The 21,679-nt window shown below is 37.5% G+C and overlaps 1 protein-coding gene across 1 annotated transcript in view; it reads right to left on the reverse strand.

Moving 5' to 3' along the window:
* The window catches only part of LOC126259538 (leucine-rich repeat-containing protein 49), a 173,209-nt gene that overhangs the window by 106,035 nt on the left and 45,495 nt on the right, over nucleotides 1–21,679 (reverse strand). Inside the window, exon 4 of the mRNA XM_049956413.1 lies at nucleotides 18,898–19,176. Coding sequence (XP_049812370.1) covers nucleotides 18,898–19,176 — 279 coding nt within the window. The remainder of the gene's footprint in view (nucleotides 1–18,897; nucleotides 19,177–21,679) is intronic.

The raw sequence follows: 21,679 nt of genomic DNA on the forward strand, positions 1-21,679 counted from the left end.
ACTGAAAACAGTTTGTACTGCTTAAAACTGAAAGTGGTGTTCACAAATCCAAAATCACTAATATAAGATATGGAGTGCCACAGAGCTTAGTATTGGGTCCTCTTCTGTTTTTGATTTATGTAAATGATATAAGATATTTCACTCAGAGTTCCATAATAGTTCTGTATGCAGATGATACATCCATTGTGTGTAAAAAGGGATCATTTAATGAACTAGAGACCCATTGTAATAATATGACAAATGAAATTGTATAGTATTTTAATGAAAGCCACTTAAATTTAAGCAGCAGTAAAACCTGCCTCATGGAGTTTAACAACAGTAGTTTTAATGATGAACTTAAACTATACATAGGCAATGAATTAATAAAAAAAGAGTTTAGTATAAAATTCCTTGGTTTAACAATTCAAAGCAATCTAACGTAAGAAACACATGTTGACACTCTAGTATGTAAATTGTCTAAGAATATATTTGCAATTAATATGATCAGCAAGTTCTGCAAAGAAACTGTTGTCCTAAAGACTGCATACAATACTCTATTTTCCTCTCACCTGAATTATGGAATAGAAATATGGGGAGCAACAACAAAAGCAAATATAAATAAGCTAGTGATTCTTCAGAAAAGGGCTATAAGAATCATCTGTGGAGCAAAACATAAGGAATCATGCTATGGCTTGTTTCCAAAAAGTGGTGTACTACCTGTAGTAAACATGTACATTGTAAAAGCCATATTACTTATTAAAAGACTGCAGCCCTACATTTGTTCCAATTTGTATCCGTACAATACCAGAAAAAAAGAAAAATCTTACATTAGCAGCCACAGAACAGCACTCTATGAAAAGGGTCCACAATATGCAGGGTCCACAGATAGCCAATGCAGTGCTCAGTAAAATTATGACCCTACCCACAATGAAGCTTAAATTTCAGCTAAAGAAATTCATGTTAGAAAATCCATTTTACGCATTAGAAGAATACCATACTTACATGCAGCATAAGAAGTGCTTCGAAAAAAAAATGTAAATAATGTTAAGCAAACCATTTTATTTGTAATTTAATCATTTTGTTAATGAATGACATATTCAGTAGAATCTATTATTGTGCTACATATCAAGAATTGTAACCTGTTTTTATACATATGCAATGAATCGTTCAATGTTGAATAATGTATAATAATAATAATAATAATAATAATAAGAAGAAGAAGAAGAAAGCTATAATAATAATAAAGCTATAATAATAAAAGCTATAAATACTTATGCTATGCCAATATTGACCTACTCATTTGGAGTAGTGAAATGGAGTAACACAGACCTAGAAGCACTCAATACACTTACACGATCACAATGCCACAAATATAGAGTACATCACATACATTCAGCAACTGAAAGATTCACATTAAGCAGAAAGGAAGGAGGAAGGGGATTTATCGACATAAAAAACCTACATTATGGACAGGTAGACAATTTAAGAAAATTCTTTATAGAACGAGCAGAAACTAGCAAAATACACAAAGCAATCACTCATATAAATACATCGGCTACACCACTGCAATTTCATAACCACTTCTACAACCCTTTAGATCACATAACATCAACAGATACGAAGAAAGTAAATTGGAAACAGAAAACACTACATGGCAAGCACCCGTATCATCTAACACAGCCACACATCGATCAAGACGCATCCAACACATGGCTAAGAAAAGGCAATATATACAGTGAGATGGAAGGATTCATGATTGCAATACAGGATCAAACAATAAACACCAGATATTACAGCAAGCATATTATTAAAGATCCCAATACCACAACAGAAAAATGCAGACTTTGTAAACAACAAATAGAAACAGTAGATCACATCACAAGTGGATGTACAATACTAGCAAATACAGAATACCCCAGAAGACATGACAATGTAGCAAAAATAATACACCAACAGCTTGCCTTACAACATAAACTTATAAAACAACATGTTCCCACATACAAGTATGCACCACAAAATGTACTGGAGAACGATGAATACAAATTATACTGGAACAGAACCATTATAACAGATAAAACAACACCACATAACAAACCTGACATCATACTCACCAATAAAAAGAAAAAATTAACACAACTAATCGAAATATCCATACCGAATATAATAAATATACAAAAGAAAACAGGAGAAAAAATTGAAAAATACATCCAACTGGCTGAGGAAGTCAAGGACATGTGGCATCAGGATAAAGTTGACATTATACTGATTATATTATCAACTACAGGAGTCATACCACACAATATCCACCAGTACATCAACGCAATACAGCTACATCTAAACTTATATATACAACTACAGAAATCTGTAATTATTGATACTTGTTCAATTACCCAAAAGTTCCTAAATGCAATGTAACATATACCGCACAGTTAAAAGGAAGTCACGCATGATCAAGATCCATGTCATTTTCCATTTTTAACCAGACATAACGTCTGAGAAAGAAAAGAAATAATAATAATATTAACCATTATTATTGTTATACTTGTGTGAATACTATGGCAAACTCTGATTCAGCCTTTTGTGCCATAAACAACTGTTAGTTTGCTCAAACTCCACTGGCACTATCTTGTGCAACATATAGTACCACAGTATAAATTGCAAATGTGAACATGTTTATTGTTTAATAAGAACTTACATTGATTCCATGTTTTATTCCAATGAGTATTTTTGTGTATTTACAATGACCCCCAATTAAATTGTGTTTAAATCCTGTTGGATTAATATAACAATGCAAATAATTGGTTATTGACAGTAAAATGTAAATGGATAGATAGAAAATCTACTCACCAAGAGGTGGCAGGATAACACAAACACACACACACACACACACACTAAAAGGCTTAACATTTACAAGCTTTCAGAGCCAGTGGCTCCTTCTTCTGGCAGAAGAGTTGAAGGGGAAGAAAGAGTGATGAAGAAAAAGGACTGGAGAGGTTTAGGGAAAGGGGAACAGTTCAGAAAAGTCACCTAGAACTGTGGGTCAGGGGAGACTTAGTTGATGGAATGACAATGGAAGACTGATTGTTGGGGACTGCGCTAGACAATATTTGTAAATCTGGGAGCTTAAAGGTGGAAAACAGAGTAATATGAAAGACAGAGATTACTACTAAAACATTGTGTATGAGTTAATAAGAGCGATAATCTACATGCATTGTATGTAACAGATGTGGGAGGGGGGATGGCAAAAAATAGACATTCAGTAAATGAAAGATGTATAAAAATTAAAATGGGGCGAAGAAAGGAGGTGTTACTGGGAAGAAATGCTGAGATGAAAGCATTAACATAAGTTAGGGCCAGGTGGATGGACAGAACCAAGGGCATGTTATAGCGTTACTTCCCACCAGCAGAGTTCTGAGTAACTGGTATGTGAGGGAAGAATCCAGATGGTGCATGTAGTGAAACAGGCACTGAGATTGTGACTGTTATGTTGTAGAGCATGCTCTGCAATAGGCTATTGTGTGTTGCCAGTATATACCCTTTGCCTGCGCCCATTCATCCTGACTGATAACTAGGTGATAGTCATGCCAATGTAAAAGGCCAAACAGAGTTTACATAACAACTGATATATGACATGTATCATTTCACAAGTGGCTCTCCCTTTGATAGTATATGTTTTGCCAGTTACAGGGCTGGAGTAGGTGGTGGTCAGTGGGTGCATAAGGCACGTCTTGCAGTGGGAATGGTCACAGGGCTAGGGAGATGGGTGCAGAAGAAGCATAGGGTGTGACAAAAATATTGCAGGGATTGGGAGGGTGCCAAAAAGCAATTCTCATGTCAGGGCATGATTTTAAGAAGTCATAGCCTTGTCAAAGTAGCTGATTAATACATTCAAGACTGGGATAATACTGGGTGACAAGTGGTATGCTCTGAGTTGGTTTTTGGATGGATCAGCAGTACAACGATTGGATGTGATGGCCTAGGAAATCTGCTTTCGAACTAGGCTGTTGGGATAATTACATCCAGTGAAGGTTGAGGTGGGAGTGGTGGTGTGTTGCTGTAAAGAGCCCTAAACCTGCATTGAACCATGCTGCTTTGGTGAAGGGCCTATTTTCCTTTACATGTAATGCCGACTGGAAGTATCACATTGCAACCCAATCACAAAACCTTTCCAACCACAAACCTGGCAATGGATCCTACCTTGAACAGTTTGTAACACCATATCTCTAATACTCTACTGATTTTTTTTCCTTTTGTTTTATTTAATATTACATCGTTAAGCTTCTGTAAATGTGTTTGATTGAATAAATAACACAAAATTGTATACTCTTTTCTTTGTCAAAACTTTGATGTCGTGGTTTGTTTCTATGCAAAGTAGTGTACCTGTCATTTAAATTCTTTGTCCCATTTGGAGGGAACAAAACTTACTGTATATAATTGTAATTTCTGTGTGAATAATTTTTTGTAGAAACACTAATATGTGCAAATGTTCTGTTTTATTTAAAATGTTTGTTTCTGTTATGTAAACTGCTGACCTTCACTTAGGGTTCTTAGTTAGTGTGTATGTAAAAGGTGTAGTGGTTCCCCTCAGGAACGGAACTGTGTAGCGCGCGCAAATTGTGGTTGGCCTAAGTAGAAAAGGTGGAACTGAGAGTCAGTCGGGGACGAGCTACCAAACTGTGCACTGCCATGTAATAGTTGCATATTGTGCTGGTTCTGAGAGAGGCGTTTTCTGTTACTTTTCAATGCCTTGGATGGATGGATAAATAGCTGGAACGATTCTGGAATTGGTATTCATCATCGCCACCAAGAAGGGACAGAGTCCAGCAATTCTGCCTGCAAATCCACCTACCAACATGCAGTTGCCACCACATTGCACAATCATTGTATCAGAATGCTATAATAATGTTCAGTGAAGGATCAGCTCATTGGATGCTTTAGTGTGCACTAATATAAGGTAACTTATAACTGAATTTATGTACCTACCTTGATTTTTTCTTTATCATAACACCTCTCAGGTTCCTCTCCATTTGAACTAAAGTGATTACCGAGTGTCCCTACTGAAAGAACATTAAAGACCAGTGTTTTTGCTAATTAATGCCTCTTGAACATAGTAAAAAGAAAGTTAAAGTTAATGTGGCAAGAGAGAAGTTAATGATGCTTGCTGAAAATAATTTTCCTAGTATAACTGCTTATAAATGTGTTGTTGCCAACTTCAAATTAAGAGTTCTTAAGACTGAGGCTTATGAAGTTTTGCTTAGTAAATGATCACATTACTGCCTGTTGTAAATCGCAGAAGGTGAGTCAGTATCTTACATATATGTTAATTTTGTCTCTCAATGTAGTAAAAGTGGAAAACTGCAGTGTGAAACGTTATATACTCATGTTTGCTAAGTGTTTGCCTCTTGTGTATTGGAAGTGCATATTAATAATATAACAGGATCCACAGTTTGTCTATTGTGTTAATGCTAGGTAACAAGTAATGTGAAGACCACTAATTATGAAAAACATTATTTCTTTATTCAAATGATAGTGAGAAGCAACCTGTTAGTGGATTACAATTAACTTTCATTTTAAATAGTAAAGTATTTAACTGAGAGAGACTTAACCTATATCCAATTAATGATTCTGCAGTGAATAGTAATAATAACGTTATGAAGACCATTCAGTTTGTGTAAGCCCTGAAAGTAATAGTGTGTTTCGGTATCTGTTATAATTTTGCAAATAGTTTGTGCTGTTCTAACTGTTAGTTTCAGTCTTACCGTAAACATATGTATGTGTCAGAGTTCACTGCACTCGCATGTGACAAAGTATAGGTTGTGTTTATCCATCAAAGTTACTAATAACTATTTTCTTGAACGAGAATGCTAATCATTTTCTTGCCTAGTTAGGCTGGTGACTGTTTTCTTTATCCATTAAACAGTGCAGATAGGCAAAATTTTGTTTGTTACTGTTCAAATATTTACGTAATTCTGACTTTCATTTCCGATAAGCCACCTCCGTTAGGTACAACACGGTCAACATAACAAAACCCCTCTTGGAGGGTAACACTGCTCTGTTGCTTTATACCATAATTGCTTTAACAAGATAGTTTTATTTCACGACCTGCTTCCAACTTTAAGGTTATGGTATAGCAGTAGCAGACTGAAGTGTTATACGTGGCGACCGTGTAAATATTCAGACACACAAGCATGTTAATGATCATAGTACATTTCACAAGGTCCAGCAATTAATGAAATATTAAAATTTTCAGTTTGAATAAGCCCTGAAAGTAATAGTGTGTTTCGTTATCTATTATAATTTTACAAATAGTTTGTGCTGCTCTAGCTGTTTGTTCCAACCTTAACGTTAACATATGCAGGTGTCAGAGTTCATTGCACTCGCGTGTGGCCAAGTCTAGGTTGTGTTTGTCCGTTAAAGTTACGCATACCTACTTTCTTAAACGAGAACGTTAATGTTTCTCTTGCCTAATTAGGCTGGCGACCATTTTCCTTTTTCTTTAAACAGTGAAGATAGGCAAAAATCTTGTTTATTACTGTTCGAATATTTACGTAATTCTGACTTTCATTTTCCGATAAGCCACCTCCATTAGGTACAACACGGTCAACATAACAAAATTCCTCTCAGAGGGTAACACTGCTCTGTCGCGTTGTACTATAATTGCTTTAATAAAATAGTTTTATTTCACAACCTGTTTCCAGCTTTAAGGTTATGGTATAGCAGTAGCAGACAGGAGTGTTATTAGTTCTCACCATGATCCCATCCCAATTTGATCCACAACCACTACTTCAAAATCATCCATTAAAAGCCTTCCAAGAATTCCCCACAACCAGCACTGATGCACAACCTATCTAAGGCTTTGACTATGTTGACCATAAAATTATGCTGGGCAAACTAAAATAGTGTGTCATTAAAGATCTTCTCCTTGCTCTGAGGGAGTTGTATTTAACAGTAGTAAACAGAGGGTCACATTAGGAAACGATCTGACAGAAATAAGATTAAATTCATGGGGGGGAGTGACATTGAATGTAGTGTCCACAGGGTTCAGTACTAGGCCCACTTCTATTCCTGGTCCATATATTGATTTAATGGGCATGTTGGAGAACAGTTCCAAGACTGCAATGTTTGCTGGTGGAACTTGTATTTTGACAAAGGGTCCAATACATTCATACCTGACACAGTCAGGAGAGTAACAGAACAGTGTTACAACTGATTCACAGCTAACAGCTTGCAAAGACTTGTATTATGAAATAATAATGACTTACAGGTACCAGAAGTAGAAATTAGTGGGCACATGCTGGATGAGGCTCCATGTGTGAAGTTTCTGGGCATCCAAATGGATAATAAACTGAGGTGGCACCAGCATGTGGATAAGTTAACAACCAAGCTCAGTTCTGCTTGCTTTGTGCTCAGAAATCTCTCTCACTGTGCTGACCTGCAGAAGGATTGCTAGCATAGTTCGCATACTTTCACTCAATTCTGTCCAATAGCATTTTTTTCTGGAACACTGCAGCTAAGGTGAAAAAATTTTTTATTCTAAAAAGTGTGCAATAAGAATATTGAGTAAAGTTGATAACCCAACATTTTGCAGCAGTGCCAGTAAGTAATTCCCTAAAGGTATTTGTGATTCATAACAAGAGTGAATTTAGGAAAAACTCAGCAATTCACAACCACAACATCAGAAGTAGAAATAACTTCTGTATAGACTATGCATCCCTCTCTAGCATCCAGAAAGGACTTTTATATCCTGATGTAAAAGTTTATACCAGGTTGTCAGTTCCCACCAGATAAAAAATTTAACATCCTCAAACTTTTAAAAAACAAAGTGAAAGAATAACTTGTTAACCCATGAGAAGGTATACTACATTTCCATTAGTTGAGTAGACATGTGGTGTATTTTATGCCTCAGAACATAATTCACGTAACATGATCTCAAACTTTGGAAAAATGGCATTTATTTTGTGAATACCATTATTGAGCATTTTGATTCTATACCTTTTTTGTAAACCTGATTGATTGTTTGAACTTTTTAGGGAAGAATTTAAATACTTCATCAATACAAAATGTTTCACCTGAGGTTTATTTATTTTATTTTTCAGTTTAGTACATGTCCCCTAGGCTTTATGCTCATGAATGTCGACCACAGAAGAAGAAAGGATTCAATCATTACAGTTGTTGCACGTGTAAGCACTGTTTCATGTTCCTTATAAACAAACTTTTTGCATATATTACATGCACTCCAGATCAGAAGGTTGTGCATTCAAATCACATTGGGATCACCAGATGTTGGTGTTCTTGTACAATTAATCACAAAACACAGTATTTTAGGTTCTGAATTATTATTTGGAAACTCCTTGTTTGTTACAGGACCAATATCACAACTCCAACAACAGAACAACTGAACTCTAGATCTCTTACTCTGTGCATTTCAAAATGTCACTTGTCTTTAAAAGAAAAATAAAGTTAACACAAAGGACAATTATTTATAGAACTTTAGGTTATGAACATAAACTTAACCCTACAGTTCATACATCTTTTGCTCGGCCATAAGTTATACACCTTCAACATTTCTTGCCTGCTGATAGTTGAGAAGCAGACAGATATATGTCTCTCTTTTCCAAGGGTTCTTGATATTTAAGCAAGACTGCTAAAATGTCACAAGAGAAACAAGGTATTTTGGATCTTTTCGTTAGCTGGGGCTTCATTAATGCCATTGCTACATTCTTCAAACAGTTCTGCTTGCATAATGTGGGGTTTTTGGATTTGAGGAATACAAAATCTGTGTACTGATTTCTGCAATATCCATTAAAGAATAAAAGAAACACAATTGCCATTCCCCCCCCCCCTCCCCCCCACCCACCCACCCACCCCCCATGAACCATAGACCTTGCCGTTGGTGGGGAGGCTTGTGTGCCTCAGCAATACAGATGGCCGTACCGTAGGTGCAACCACAATGGAGGGGTATCTGTTGAGAGGCCAGACAAACGTGTGGTTCCTGAAGAGGGGCAGTAGCCTTTTCAGTAGTTGCAGGGGCAACAGTCTGGATGATTGACTGATCTGGCCTTGTAACACTATCCAAAACGGCCTTACTGTGCTGGTACTGCGAATGGCTGAAAGCAATGGGAAACTACGGCCGTAATTTTTCCCGAGGGCATGCAGCTTTACTCTATGGTTAAATGATGATGGCGTCCTCTTGGGTAAAATATTCTGGAGGTAAAATAGTCCCCCATTCGGATCTCTGGGTGGGGACTACTCAAGAGGATGTCGTTATCAGGAAAAAGAAAACTGGTGTTCTACGGATCGGAGTGTGGAATGTCAGATCCCTTAATCGGGCAGGTAGGTTAGAAAATTTAAAAAGGGAAATGGATAGGTTAAAGTTAGATATAGTGGGAATTAGTGAAGTTCAGTGGCAAGAGGAACAAGACTTCTGGTCAGGTGACTACAGGTTTTTTTTTTCCCTTCTCCTTATCAGTGTTTTCCACATATTCCTTTCCTCTCCGATTCTGCATAGAACCTCCTCATTCCTTACCTTATCAGTCCACCTAATTTTAAACATTCGTCTATAGCACCACATCTCAAATGCTTCGATTCTCTTCTGTTCCGGTTTTCCCACAGTCCATGTTTCACTGTCATACAATGCTGTACTCCAGACGTACATCCTCAGAAATTTCTTCCTCAAATTAAGGCCAGTATTTGATATTAGTAGAATTCTCTTGGCCAGAAATGCCTTTTTTGCCATAGCTAGTCTGCTTTTGATGTCCTCCTTGCTCCACCCGTCATTGGTTATTTTACTGCCTAGGTAGCAGAATTCCTTAACTTCATTGACTTCTTGACCATCAATCCTGATGTTAAGTTTCTCGCTGTTCTCATTTCTACTACTTCTCATTATCTTCGTCTTTCTCCAATTTACTCTCAAACCCTACTGTGTACTCATTAGACTGTTCATTCCGTTCAGCAGACCATTTAATTCTCCTTCACTTTCACTCAGGATAACAATGCCATCAGCGAATTGTATCATTGATATCCTTTCACCTTGTATTTTAATTCCACTCCTGAACCTTTCTTTTATTTCCATCATTGCTTCCTCGATGTACAGATTGAAGAGTAGGGGCGAAAGGCTACAGCCTTGTCTTACACCCTTCTTAATACGAGCACTTCGTTCTTGATCCTCAACTCTTATTATTCCCTCTTGGTTGTTGTACATATTGTATATGACCTGTCTCTCCCTATAGCTTACCCCTACTTTTTTCAGAATCTCGAACAGCTTGCACCATTTCATATTGTCAAACGCTTTTTCCAGGTCGACAGGGTTATAAACACAAAATCAAATAGGGGTAATGCAGGAGTAGGTTTAATAATGAATAGGAAAATTGGAATGCGGGTAAGCTACTACAAACAGCATAGTGAATGCATTATTGTGGCCAAGATAGATACGAAGCCCACGCCTACTACAGTAGTACAAGTTTATATGCCAACTAGCTCTGCAGAAGACGAAGAAATTGAAGAAATGTATGATGAAATAAGAGAAATTATTCAGATAGTGAAGGGTGACGAAAATTTAATAGTCATGGGTGACTGGAATTCGGTAGTAGGAAAAGGGAGAGAAGGAAACGTAGTGGGTGAATATGGACTGGGGCTAAGAGGAAGCCGCCTGGTAGAATTTTGTACAGAGCACAATTTAATCATAGCTAACACTTGGTTCAAGAATCATAAAATAAGGTTGTATACATGGAAGAAGCCTGGAGATACTGACAGGTTTCAGATAGATTATCTAATGGTAAGACAGAGATTTAGGAACCAGGTTTTAAATTGTAAGACATTTCCAGGGGCAGATGTGGACTCTGACCACTGCACGAAGGTGGGAATTTAAGGAGATGGGACCTGGATAAACTGAAAGAACCAGAGGTTGTAGAGAGTTTCAGAGAGAGCATAAGGGAACAATTGACAGGAATGGGGGAAAGAAATACAGTAGAAGAAGAATGGGTAGCTCTAAGGGATGAAGTAGTGAAGGCAGCAGAGGATCAAGTAGGTAAAAAGATGAGGGCTAGTAGAAATCCTTGGGTAACAGAAGAAATATTGAATTTAATTGATGAAAGGAGAAAATATAAAAATGCAGTAAATGAAGCAGGCAAAAAGCAATATAAACGTCTCAAAAATGAGATCAACAGGAAGTGCAAAATGGCTAAACAGGGATGGCTAGAGGACAAACATAAGGATGTAGAGGCTTATCTCACTAGGGGTAAGATAGACACTGCCAACAGGAAAATTAAAGAGGCCTTTGGAGAAAAGAGAGCCACTTGTATGAATATCAAGAGCTCAGATAGAAACCCAGTTCTATGTAAAGAAGGGGAAGCAGAAAGTTGGAAGGAGTATATAGAGGGTCTATACAAGGACGATGTACTTGAGGACAATATTATGGAAATGGTAGAAGAGGTAGATGAAGATGAAATGGGAGATACGATACTGCGTGAAGAGTTTGACAGAGCACTGAAAGACCTGAGTCGAAACAAGGCCCCTGGAGTAGACAACATTCCATTATAACTACTGACGGCCTTGGGAGAGCCAGTCCTGACAAAACTCTACCATCTGGTGAGCAAGATGTATGAAACAGGCGAAATACCCTCAGACTTCAAGAAGAATATAATAATTCCAATCCCAAAGAAAGCAGGTGTTGACAGATGTGAAAATTACTGAACTATCAGTTTAATAAGTCACAGCTGCAAAATACTAACGTGAATTCTTTACAGAAGAATGGAAAAACTAGTAGAAGCCAATCTCGGGGAAGATCAGTTTGGATTCCGTAGAAATGTTGGAACACGTGAGGCAATACTGACCCTATGACTCATCTTGGAAGCTAGATTAAGGAAGGGCAAACCTACATTTCTAGCATTTGTAGACTTAGAGAAAGCTTTTGACAATGTTGACTGGAATAATCTCTTTCAAATTCTAAAGGTGGCAGGGGTAAAATACAGAGAGCGAAAGGCTATTTACAATTTGTACAGAAACCAGATGGTAGTTATAAGAGTCGAGGGGTATGAAAGGGAAGCAGTGGTTGGGAAGGGAGTGAGACAGGGCTGTAGCCTATCCCAAATGTTATTCAATCTGTATATTGAGCAAGCAGCGAAGGAAAAAAAGGAAAAATTTGGAGTAGGTACTAAAATCCATGGAGAAGAAATAAAAACTTTGAGGTTCGCCGATGACATTGTAATTGTATCAGAGACAGCAAAGGACTTGGAAGAGCAGTTGAATGGAATGGGTAGTGTCTTGAAAGGAGGATATAAGATGAACCACAACAAAAGCAAAACAAGGATAATGGAATGTAGTCGAATTAAGTCGGGTGATGCCTTGTACTTCCAAGTTATGTTTGAAAATATTTTTGAATGGCCTATTGCAAAGGTCTTTATTCTATATTTTGCAGACTTATTCAGAATATATCGTACAAAACTGCAGTGTCCCTGGAAAGCCCACAGGTCCCCAGGTTGGCAAGAAAGGATGAATGGCAGCTAGTTCATCTAAAACAAATTCTCTTGTGACCTATACATGATATTAGAACTTGCATTCCTGTTCGGTCCGAGTTCCATTGCTTGAGAGCACTAGTGTGAGGTCCTTTCTTTATTCCAATCAGATACAGACATCCTGGTAAAGCGAGTATTTCAGTTTCTGATGTTTCCATTGCATCTGTATCCCAAGAGTACTGTGATGATTCACTTAAAGTAGTAAAGGAGTTTTGCTATTTGGGAAGCAAAATAACTGATGATGGTCAAAGTAGAGAGGATATAAAATGTAGACTTGCAATGGCAAGGAAAGCGTTTCTGAAGAAGAGAAATTTGTTAACATCGTGTATAGATTTAAGTGTGAGGAAGTCATTTCTGAAAGTATTTGTATGGAGTGTAGCCATGTATGGAAGTGAAACATGGACGATAAATAGTTTGGACAAGAAGAGAATAGAAGCTTTTGAAATGTGGTGCTACAGAAGAATGCTGAAGATTAGATGGGCAGATCACATAACTAATGAGGAAGTATTGAATAGGATTGGGGAGAAGAGAAGTTTGTGGCACAACTTGACTAGAAGAAGGGATCGGTTGGTAGGACATGTTCTGAGGCATCAAGGGATCACCAATTTAGTATTGGAGGGCAGTGTGGAGGGTAAAAATCGTAGAGGGAGACCAAGAGATGATTACACTAAGCAGATTCAGAAGGATGTAGGTTGCGGTAGGTACTGGGAGATGAAGAGGCTTGTACAGGATAGAGTAGCATGGAGAGCTGCATCAAACCAGTCTCAGGACTGAAGACCACAACAACAACAACAACATGTGCCATTGTCTTGTTATGTGCAAGATGTTGTATGCATCACATAATTGATTCACGTTGTCAACATCCACTTTTGTCATGTTGTAGTCCATTATTATTTCAGGCTGTTTGTTTTATTGTTAAGTTTTGGTAATCCAAGCATTGTGAATAGCAATATCACGGATTTGATTTTACTTTGGTATATACAATGAGAGAGTGACACCTTTTTTAAATCTGTAACTTGAAGACCCAACTTCTCAATTTTTGGATGCCTAAAATTCAACAGGTTTTCTGTTTTGTCCTTCTTCAGCGTGCCAACACAAATGAGCTGCTTATTTAAGAGAGATGTCGCCAAAAGGTAACTGGTGTTTATTTTGTGCTGTGTCAAATTATTTTTGTGTTGTGTTGTATCACATTATCGAATGTGATGTTTCTATTGCTACCTTTAACATCAGGTATCAGGCACATCACTACGTCACTTGCCTTGTACTTCCAAGTTATGTTTGAAAATATTTTTGAATGGCCTATTGCAAAGGTCTTTATTCTATATTTTGCAGACTTATTCAGAATATATTGTACAAAACTGCAGTGTCCCTGGAAAGCCCACAGGTCCCCAGGTTGGCAAGAAAGGATGAATGGCAGCTAGTTCATCTAAAACAAATTCTCTTGTGACCTATACATGATATTAGAACTTGCATTCCTGTTCGGTCCGAGTTCCATTGCTTGAGAGCACTAGTGTGAGGTCCTTTCTTTATTCCAATCAGATACAGACATCCTGGTAAAGCGAGTATTTCAGTTTCTGATGTTTCCTTTGCATCTGTATCCCAAGAGTACTGTGATGATTCACTTTTCTTTTCTATAAACAAATTTTTATGAATGACAGTATTGTCTATTGTAGTGTTGTCTATTATTTTATGAAAAGCAGCAATTTCATTACTGAAGTCATCTGCACTCCTTCTAGGAGCAGAAAACACTTCCACTATATTCTTATGTCTAGCATTATTCTGGCTGAAGTATTCAGTTTTTCTCCACTTTGTAAGGCTATCCCTGCCAATAAAAGCTTCACATTTTCACTTTCACCCAAATCTCTACTGTCATCTTCAGTAACAGACACAGGATATTTTGTTCAGTATCACTGTCACCCTCACTTTCTTGTATTACTTCCACCAACTTGTCTGATTCACCACTGCCACTGCTGCACAGTTCATCATCTGACCCATCCAATAACTCCTGTGGAATTTTGATATTTCTTCTGGCATCATTTCCCTGAATAAGTAACAAACTAATCAGTTAATTCAAATTACTGGTCCAGTGTAAATAACTGTGCACAGTTGCATGTAAATATGAAATATATATTTACTTACACAACCAGGCACATGGGGTATGTAATACACCGGTAGTGTTCTGCTGACCAATTCTTGAAAACACAGGCATACAAAAAGTGACACAGTAAAACTAACTACAACAATTGGTAGCCAAGACAACAATAGAGGAATAGCTAGCATGCCAGAAACCTCTGACAAACAGTAGTGTTGCCGTTAGCAAAAACTAAACATATCATACTAAACACCCCAGTATGCTTACTTGATGGCTAATCACTCCTTCTACAATTTATCAGAATGTCTGGACTCAAGAATCTAAATTCCACATAACTGTATTATTTATATTAGACATATCTTGATTTTGCCCGTATACAAGATGTCCCAGGAGGAATGACTAACATTCAAGGGATATGAAAGGAACAATCACTCAAATCAAAAAAGTGTAGTACACATTGTCTCTAAAATGCATACCTTAAGGGCTATGAGCAGTTCTTCACTTTTGATATTGTGAAAAAAAAACTCTTCTACTGCAAGCTCTTTGCTTTCCATGTTTTGAGAGATGGTAGAATGGGCTAAAACAAGAGAAAAATGTCCCGCAAGTATGGGCTGTAAAGTGCATACCTCAAGAACCATGAGCAACCTCTTGTACTGCAAGCTCTTTGCTTTCCATGTTTTGAGAGATGGTAGAATGGGCTAAAACAAGAGAAAAATGTCCCGCAAGTATGGGCTGTAAAGCGCATACCTCAAGAACCATGAGCAATTGTTCATGCTTCGCTACTGTGAAACAGATCTTAAGATATGCATTTTAGAGCCCATGTTAACTAGACAATTTTGCCTTGTTTGGTCCATACTACCTCCTTCCAAAATATGGAAACATAGGGCCTGCAGCAGAAGAGACCTGTTTCACAGTATCAAAGATGGTGAATTACTCATACATCTTAAGATATACATTTTTAAAGCCCATGTTCAACAGACTTTTTTTGTTTTGAATGATTGTTCTTGTCATATGCATGAATACTGTCAATTCCTCCTGGGACACCTTGTATGGATGGCTAATACTGTTTTACGTAAACTTACTCATGCTTTTTTTTTTTGTAGTATGAGTAATATTGGAGGAGAAGAAATGGATTTGTTCAAAGTAGCTGTTTTTCTTCTAACATACAGCAGGGGTTGGACAACAGAAATGTGCACTTGAACATAAAAGCATATGCTAGCCAAGCCTGCAAGCAGAGCTGTCATATATAATCATGAATGGCATCTGTGCAATGTCCTCAATGCATGGCAAGTGTCAGTCATGGTCAGAGCAGAGTTGTGTGTAGTTGTGAGTGCTTTTTGTCAGAGCTAAGGGATTTCAAAAATGAGAAAATTATTGGTGCTTATAGAGTGGGTGTCTCCACAACAAAGGTAGCAAAATTGTTGATGCTCATATGGTAGGTGTTTCCATAACCAAGGTAGCCAAAGTGTTTCAAGAGGCACCATCTAGAAGATTTATACTGCATACAGGGAAAGTGAAAAAACATCATCCATTAAATCACAATGTGGACAAAAGTGTGTGTTGAGCCATCATGACATATGATCATTGAAGAGGATGTGGTCCCTGCCATGTTTCACACTTGGCATGTTAACTTGGCCAGAAGTTCGAAACAGAGACTCGTCTGACCAACTTACTTTTTTCCATTGCTCCATAATTGACATTTTATGCTTTTGGCACCATGTTTTCCTGTTATGGGCATCGCTGATGAGGGTTTTGGAATCCCAGTACACCCTGCTATTCCTTGCATATGGAGCTCTCTTCATGTTTTGTTGCTGACAGGGTTCAGTAGTGTGACCTTCAGTTCTGCAGTGTCTTTTGCAGTCAGTAATGGTTTGGGCAACAATATTGTGGTATTCCATTGGCCCCATGGGTATTCTACAAGAATGCATTATGGCCAAGGATTACATGAACATTCTGGCTGATTAGGTCCATCTCATCATACAATGTTTGTTCCTCAGTGGTGGTGTTGTGTTCCAAGACAACAGAGCACTTCTTCATACAGCTCACACCTTCTAGGGCTGATTTTGTCAGCATGAGGATGAACTGTCACATCTACTCTGGCCACCACAGTCACCAAATCTCAGTATTATTGAGATTTTGTGGTGTACTTTGGTGCAAGGGTGCATGATCACTATCCGCCTCCATCATCATTACCTGAACTTACCACTATTTTGGAAGATAAATGGTATAAGATTCCTGTGAAAGCCACACAGGACCTGTATTTATTCATTCTGAGAAAGCTGGAAGCTGTTTTGAATGCCAAATGGTTTCCTACACAGTGTTAAGTATGGCAGTGTGTTACGTTTTTAGTGCCTCCATATTTTCATTCACCTCCTGTATATAATGTAATCTAGATATAATTACCATAATCATCATTTTGAGTAATTAGCATGAGACATAACTTCTTGTTAGAATAATACTTTACAGAAGTAGCCCAAAGAGGTTGATTACACCTGTTAATGTGTAACTTGAATCATTACACATTCCTGAAGGCTTTCCTTCATGACGAAATTTGTGGAATATGATGTGTGAATGAATAATTAATCACACCATTCATATTCTTGCAACACTGTAACAAAGTTTCATAAAATGTCGAGTAACAGGGCAATTTTGATATAGGAAGCTTAAAATAATATTAGATTGTCCTGAGTGGAAATTAAGTAAGGGAAAAAATAAATATGTCTTCAGTTGTGCCCTGAATCGATAAACATCTTCTCAAACTCTGGCCCATCTATTGCAAAGTGGTATTCTGTACCCTCCTAATCTACAAAATATAAATATTTATGCTTACTTTGAACACCTTGTCACATGGTCATATTCCCTAAGATGACCCATTTGTAAATCCTCCCCTATATGTGTATCCAGCACATCTTATTCTAGGTCTGTCACAGGCATGTAATACATTATCAGGGTCAGGTCCACCTTCAAAGCAAATCATGTCATACACCAACTCTACAGTAACAGCCTTTTGCATGGGCATGGCCACCTGGATAAGAGCATAGTTGACCACCAAGTTGCAGAACATGCCATTAAGTACAACATACTTAACTTCAGTGACTGCTTAATATCCTGTACCATCTCAATCCCCCATTCCCAATACTTCTCTGAATTACATAAATAGAAATCATCCTTACAATACAGCTTTCAGTTCTGCAATCCTCTTGGACCTCAATCTCCATTACTTCTAACACCATATATAGCTCCACCATTGTCAAATGCTACTCACTTAACTCTAATTTGCACTCACACTGTTACAGTTCTCTCCACAGTTTCCTTTCTCCTTTGTTGTCCACTCCATCTAGCCATCTCCTTCACTTCATTGTATGTTCCAAGGTGAGTTCCCTGATGCCACACTTCTGTCCCATTACCTTGCAACTTCTCCCTTCCTGTCATCACCCCAGATATCCCACCACATTCCACAATCTAACCCCTTTCCTTCTCTCATCCTTGTTCCAGCACTCAAAGGCCTTCATCTTAATCTGGTCTGCAGCATCATGACAATGAAGCAGGCCAGGGCAATGTAGCTGTGCAAGGGTACATGTGTTAGTTGTTAACTACAAGGAAGGGTGGCGTTTGAAATTTCTACTGCATGTTGAATGGTTTCCTTTATCATTTCCATATCTATATAAAGTTGCTTTTGTAAAAAATGTAATTTAAAACAGTAAAATGTTTCATATTAACACAAAACCAGTAATACAGATTGAAATATTTATGATATAGAATAATTATTATCATAAGATGTAACAAAGAAGTAAAAACAAGGATGTCACTGGTTAATAAGTATTTCAACAAGAATAAAAACAAAAGCAAAAACAAAAAAGTAGGTGGATCATCACACACAAAGTTAATGACAAGTTTTATCAAGTTTCCCACATCAAGAATAGTCATACAAGATGCTACAGTAAGTGCAATATGAAGATGTAAAGAGCAGCATAGGTTGGACTACAGGACAAAAACAGATTAAATAAGAGCAGATTCATTAAAATGAAAATTAATTAAAGATCATGTAAAGCAGCCAATACTAGTTTATGGATAACATTAATATAAGTGCACTTACATAAAGATGTGAGTGCTCTTAAAAACATAACAACATCCTCCACAATGCAAAAATGTAGCATATTACCAGTCAGGTCGAGTCTGTAAAAGCTATGACCACTCTTAAATTAAAGTCAATTTAAATATTATACATTTAAAATAATAATTTCCAAAATATAAAAAAGCAACAGCATCTTTCCTACAACATTCACAATGTTTTATTAACATTTATATACTCACTGCTGAAGATCATTATTACTGAGGAAAAGTTTTCTCAAGTGTATTGTTTCACCAAATCCTAAGAGGCACTTCAATCTATTTCTCCGAAGATTTAGTTCTTGCAGAGAACTCAGTCCATTTAAATCTGTTGTACCTATCACTCTAATCTGATTTCCAGCGAGATTTAACACTTTCAACTCATTCAGTGATGACAGTCCTCCAACTTGGTATATCTGATTTCCATGTAGATCCAACACTTCCAGTTTAGCAAGGTTATTTAAACCTTCTATCCTTCGTATCCTGGAAATTGATGCAGATGTGCAGTTGTAATAAGTCTCACAATTACTAGCAAGTGATATTTACATCTACAAATCACAGTTTCCAACGAAGGATGATTTTTCTACTGTCTCATATATTATGGCTTCATTCCATTCCATTAACTTATTCATGGATGGAACACAAAAGGGGTGACTGCTTATGTAGCTATGCTGTTGTTATTCAAATGTTATTTGCATAATGACTACAGAAGATGTTTGGGCAATTTGTGTGGGCGTACAAAATATTGCTAGGGCCCAAGTTGCAAATTTACTCCTGAGAATGGCTAAGAAGGTTTTTGCAACATAACAGGAAGATTTCTCCAAGTGTCTACTTGTTTATAGTTTTTGCAGAAAAGCGAAAACACGTTTCAGAAATTTGTTGATTACAAGAGAGAAAAACAGGCTACCTTCTAGAATTGGAGTTCCCAATGCTGTGGATAGCAATGTGTACAGTGAATCATTTGTTACATTTTAAGTGTGCAGTGTAAACTCTTTGCCCTCCCTCAGAATCACAAACAAATAAGAGATATAGATGCTCCTTGCAATATCACAAATATTCCAGAATGTGATTTTCACTCCGCAGTGGAGTGTGTGCTGATATGAAACTTCCTGGCAGATCAAAACTGTGTGCTGGACCGAGACTCGAAATCAGGACCTTTGCCTTTTGCGGGCAAGTGCTCTACCAACTGAGCTACCCAAGTACAACTCACACCCCATCCTCACAGCTTTACTTCTGCCAGTACCTTGTCTCCTACTTTCCAAACTTCACAGACGCTCTCCTTCAGGTTTGCAGGAAAGTCAGACCTGTAATTACTTGCATGCTACATATTCTTCCTGAAGAATAATGCCTGAAAGTGGATTTGGCAAAGTCAAAATGGAACTCAAAATGTAATTGACAATTTTTAGGCCTAATAAAATAAATGAATTGCAGGTTTGCAGGAAAGTCAGACCTGTAATTACTTGCATGCTACATATTCTTCTTGAAGAATAATGCTTGAAAGTGGATTTGGCAAAGTCAAAATGGAACTCAAAATGAAATTGACAATTTTTAGGCCTAGTAAAATAAATGAATTGTACAGTACATGATGGTCCTAAACCACTGTAGAATTTCAAGGGATCATAGACTGCTACTCTACACCCACATATACATCAAAGAACAGAGATGTAGGCAAGATCAAAAATCAGTTGCAATGGAGGTGTAACTAAAAACATATAAAAACTGTAGAAGCACTTTAAGAATCCATTGAATGTTTGTATAGTTCAAGAGATGATTAAGAAACACTAGGCACTTAATAATGCATGACTTTATAGATATCTGTGGCACTATCTTTCAGTGATCTCATGTCACTTTTCCAAATCAAATTTGCACTTTATGTGAAAAGGAAGTAATATAAATATGATTTTAAAATGCGTCCTGTAACCGACAGAAGATAGAACCACAGGTTTCTGAGAAAATCACATTAACACACATCATTTGAATAAACCTACATGATACTGGACTTGCAATCTCTCAAAATGCATAGTGGAATAAAAATGGTTATTTAGTATTTCAGTGGCTATCCATAACCATCTATGGCTTAACCTAAAATGTTTTCATTCATACCGAGGACTATTGCTGACATATTGTATTTTTCATCTATGTGAACCATGGACTTTGCTGTGTGGGATGGCTTGTGTACCTCAGTGATACATATAGCCACACCATAGGTGCAATCACATAGAAGCAGCATCCATGGGGAGACCAGATTAACTAATGGTTCCTGAAGAGGGACAGCATTCTATTCAGTAATTGCAGGGGCAGCAGTGTGGTGATTAATGTGGCCTTGCAACATTAATCAATATGGCCTCACATTTGAAAGCAACAACAAACTAAAGCCCTTAAATTTTCCAAGGAGAAGCAGCTTTGCTGCATGCTTTCGTAATGATGGCATCATCTTGGGTGAAATATTCCAAAGTCAAAATAGTCCCTCTTTTTGATCTCCAGGTGGGGATTAGTCAAAAGAATGTTCACATCTGGAAAAACAGAATTAGTGTTCTATTGCTCAGAACATGGTGTGTTGGATCCCTAAATGAAGCAGGTAAATTGCAGAATTTAAAAAGAAAACTGTATAGGCTGATGTCAGACACTGTGGAAGTTAATAAAATATGGTGCTCAAAAAAACAGTCATTCTGTTCAGAACAGTACTAATTGACATGATGAGTTTGCTGCTCCCAACTAACATCCACCAGAGAAACTGCCGACCTATGTGCTGCACAGTCGAAGAACTGAGCCTAAACAGCAGCCACAGGAGGAAAAAACAGCAGGCCACAGCAGTCCGTGGTATGCAACTCAGTGTGTAACAAATCAAAGAGACCCTGTGGCTGGCACCCATGCAAACGTGGAGAGACCCTGTGGCTGGCACCCATGCAAATGTGATGCTGTACAGAACCCACTAATTGGCATCACCTGTACATAGCCACAAAATTCGACAATGCATCATCGCAGG

Source organism: Schistocerca nitens, chromosome 5 (genome assembly GCF_023898315.1).
Source record: "Schistocerca nitens isolate TAMUIC-IGC-003100 chromosome 5, iqSchNite1.1, whole genome shotgun sequence".
NCBI classification, from domain to species: Eukaryota; Metazoa; Arthropoda; class Insecta; order Orthoptera; family Acrididae; genus Schistocerca; species Schistocerca nitens.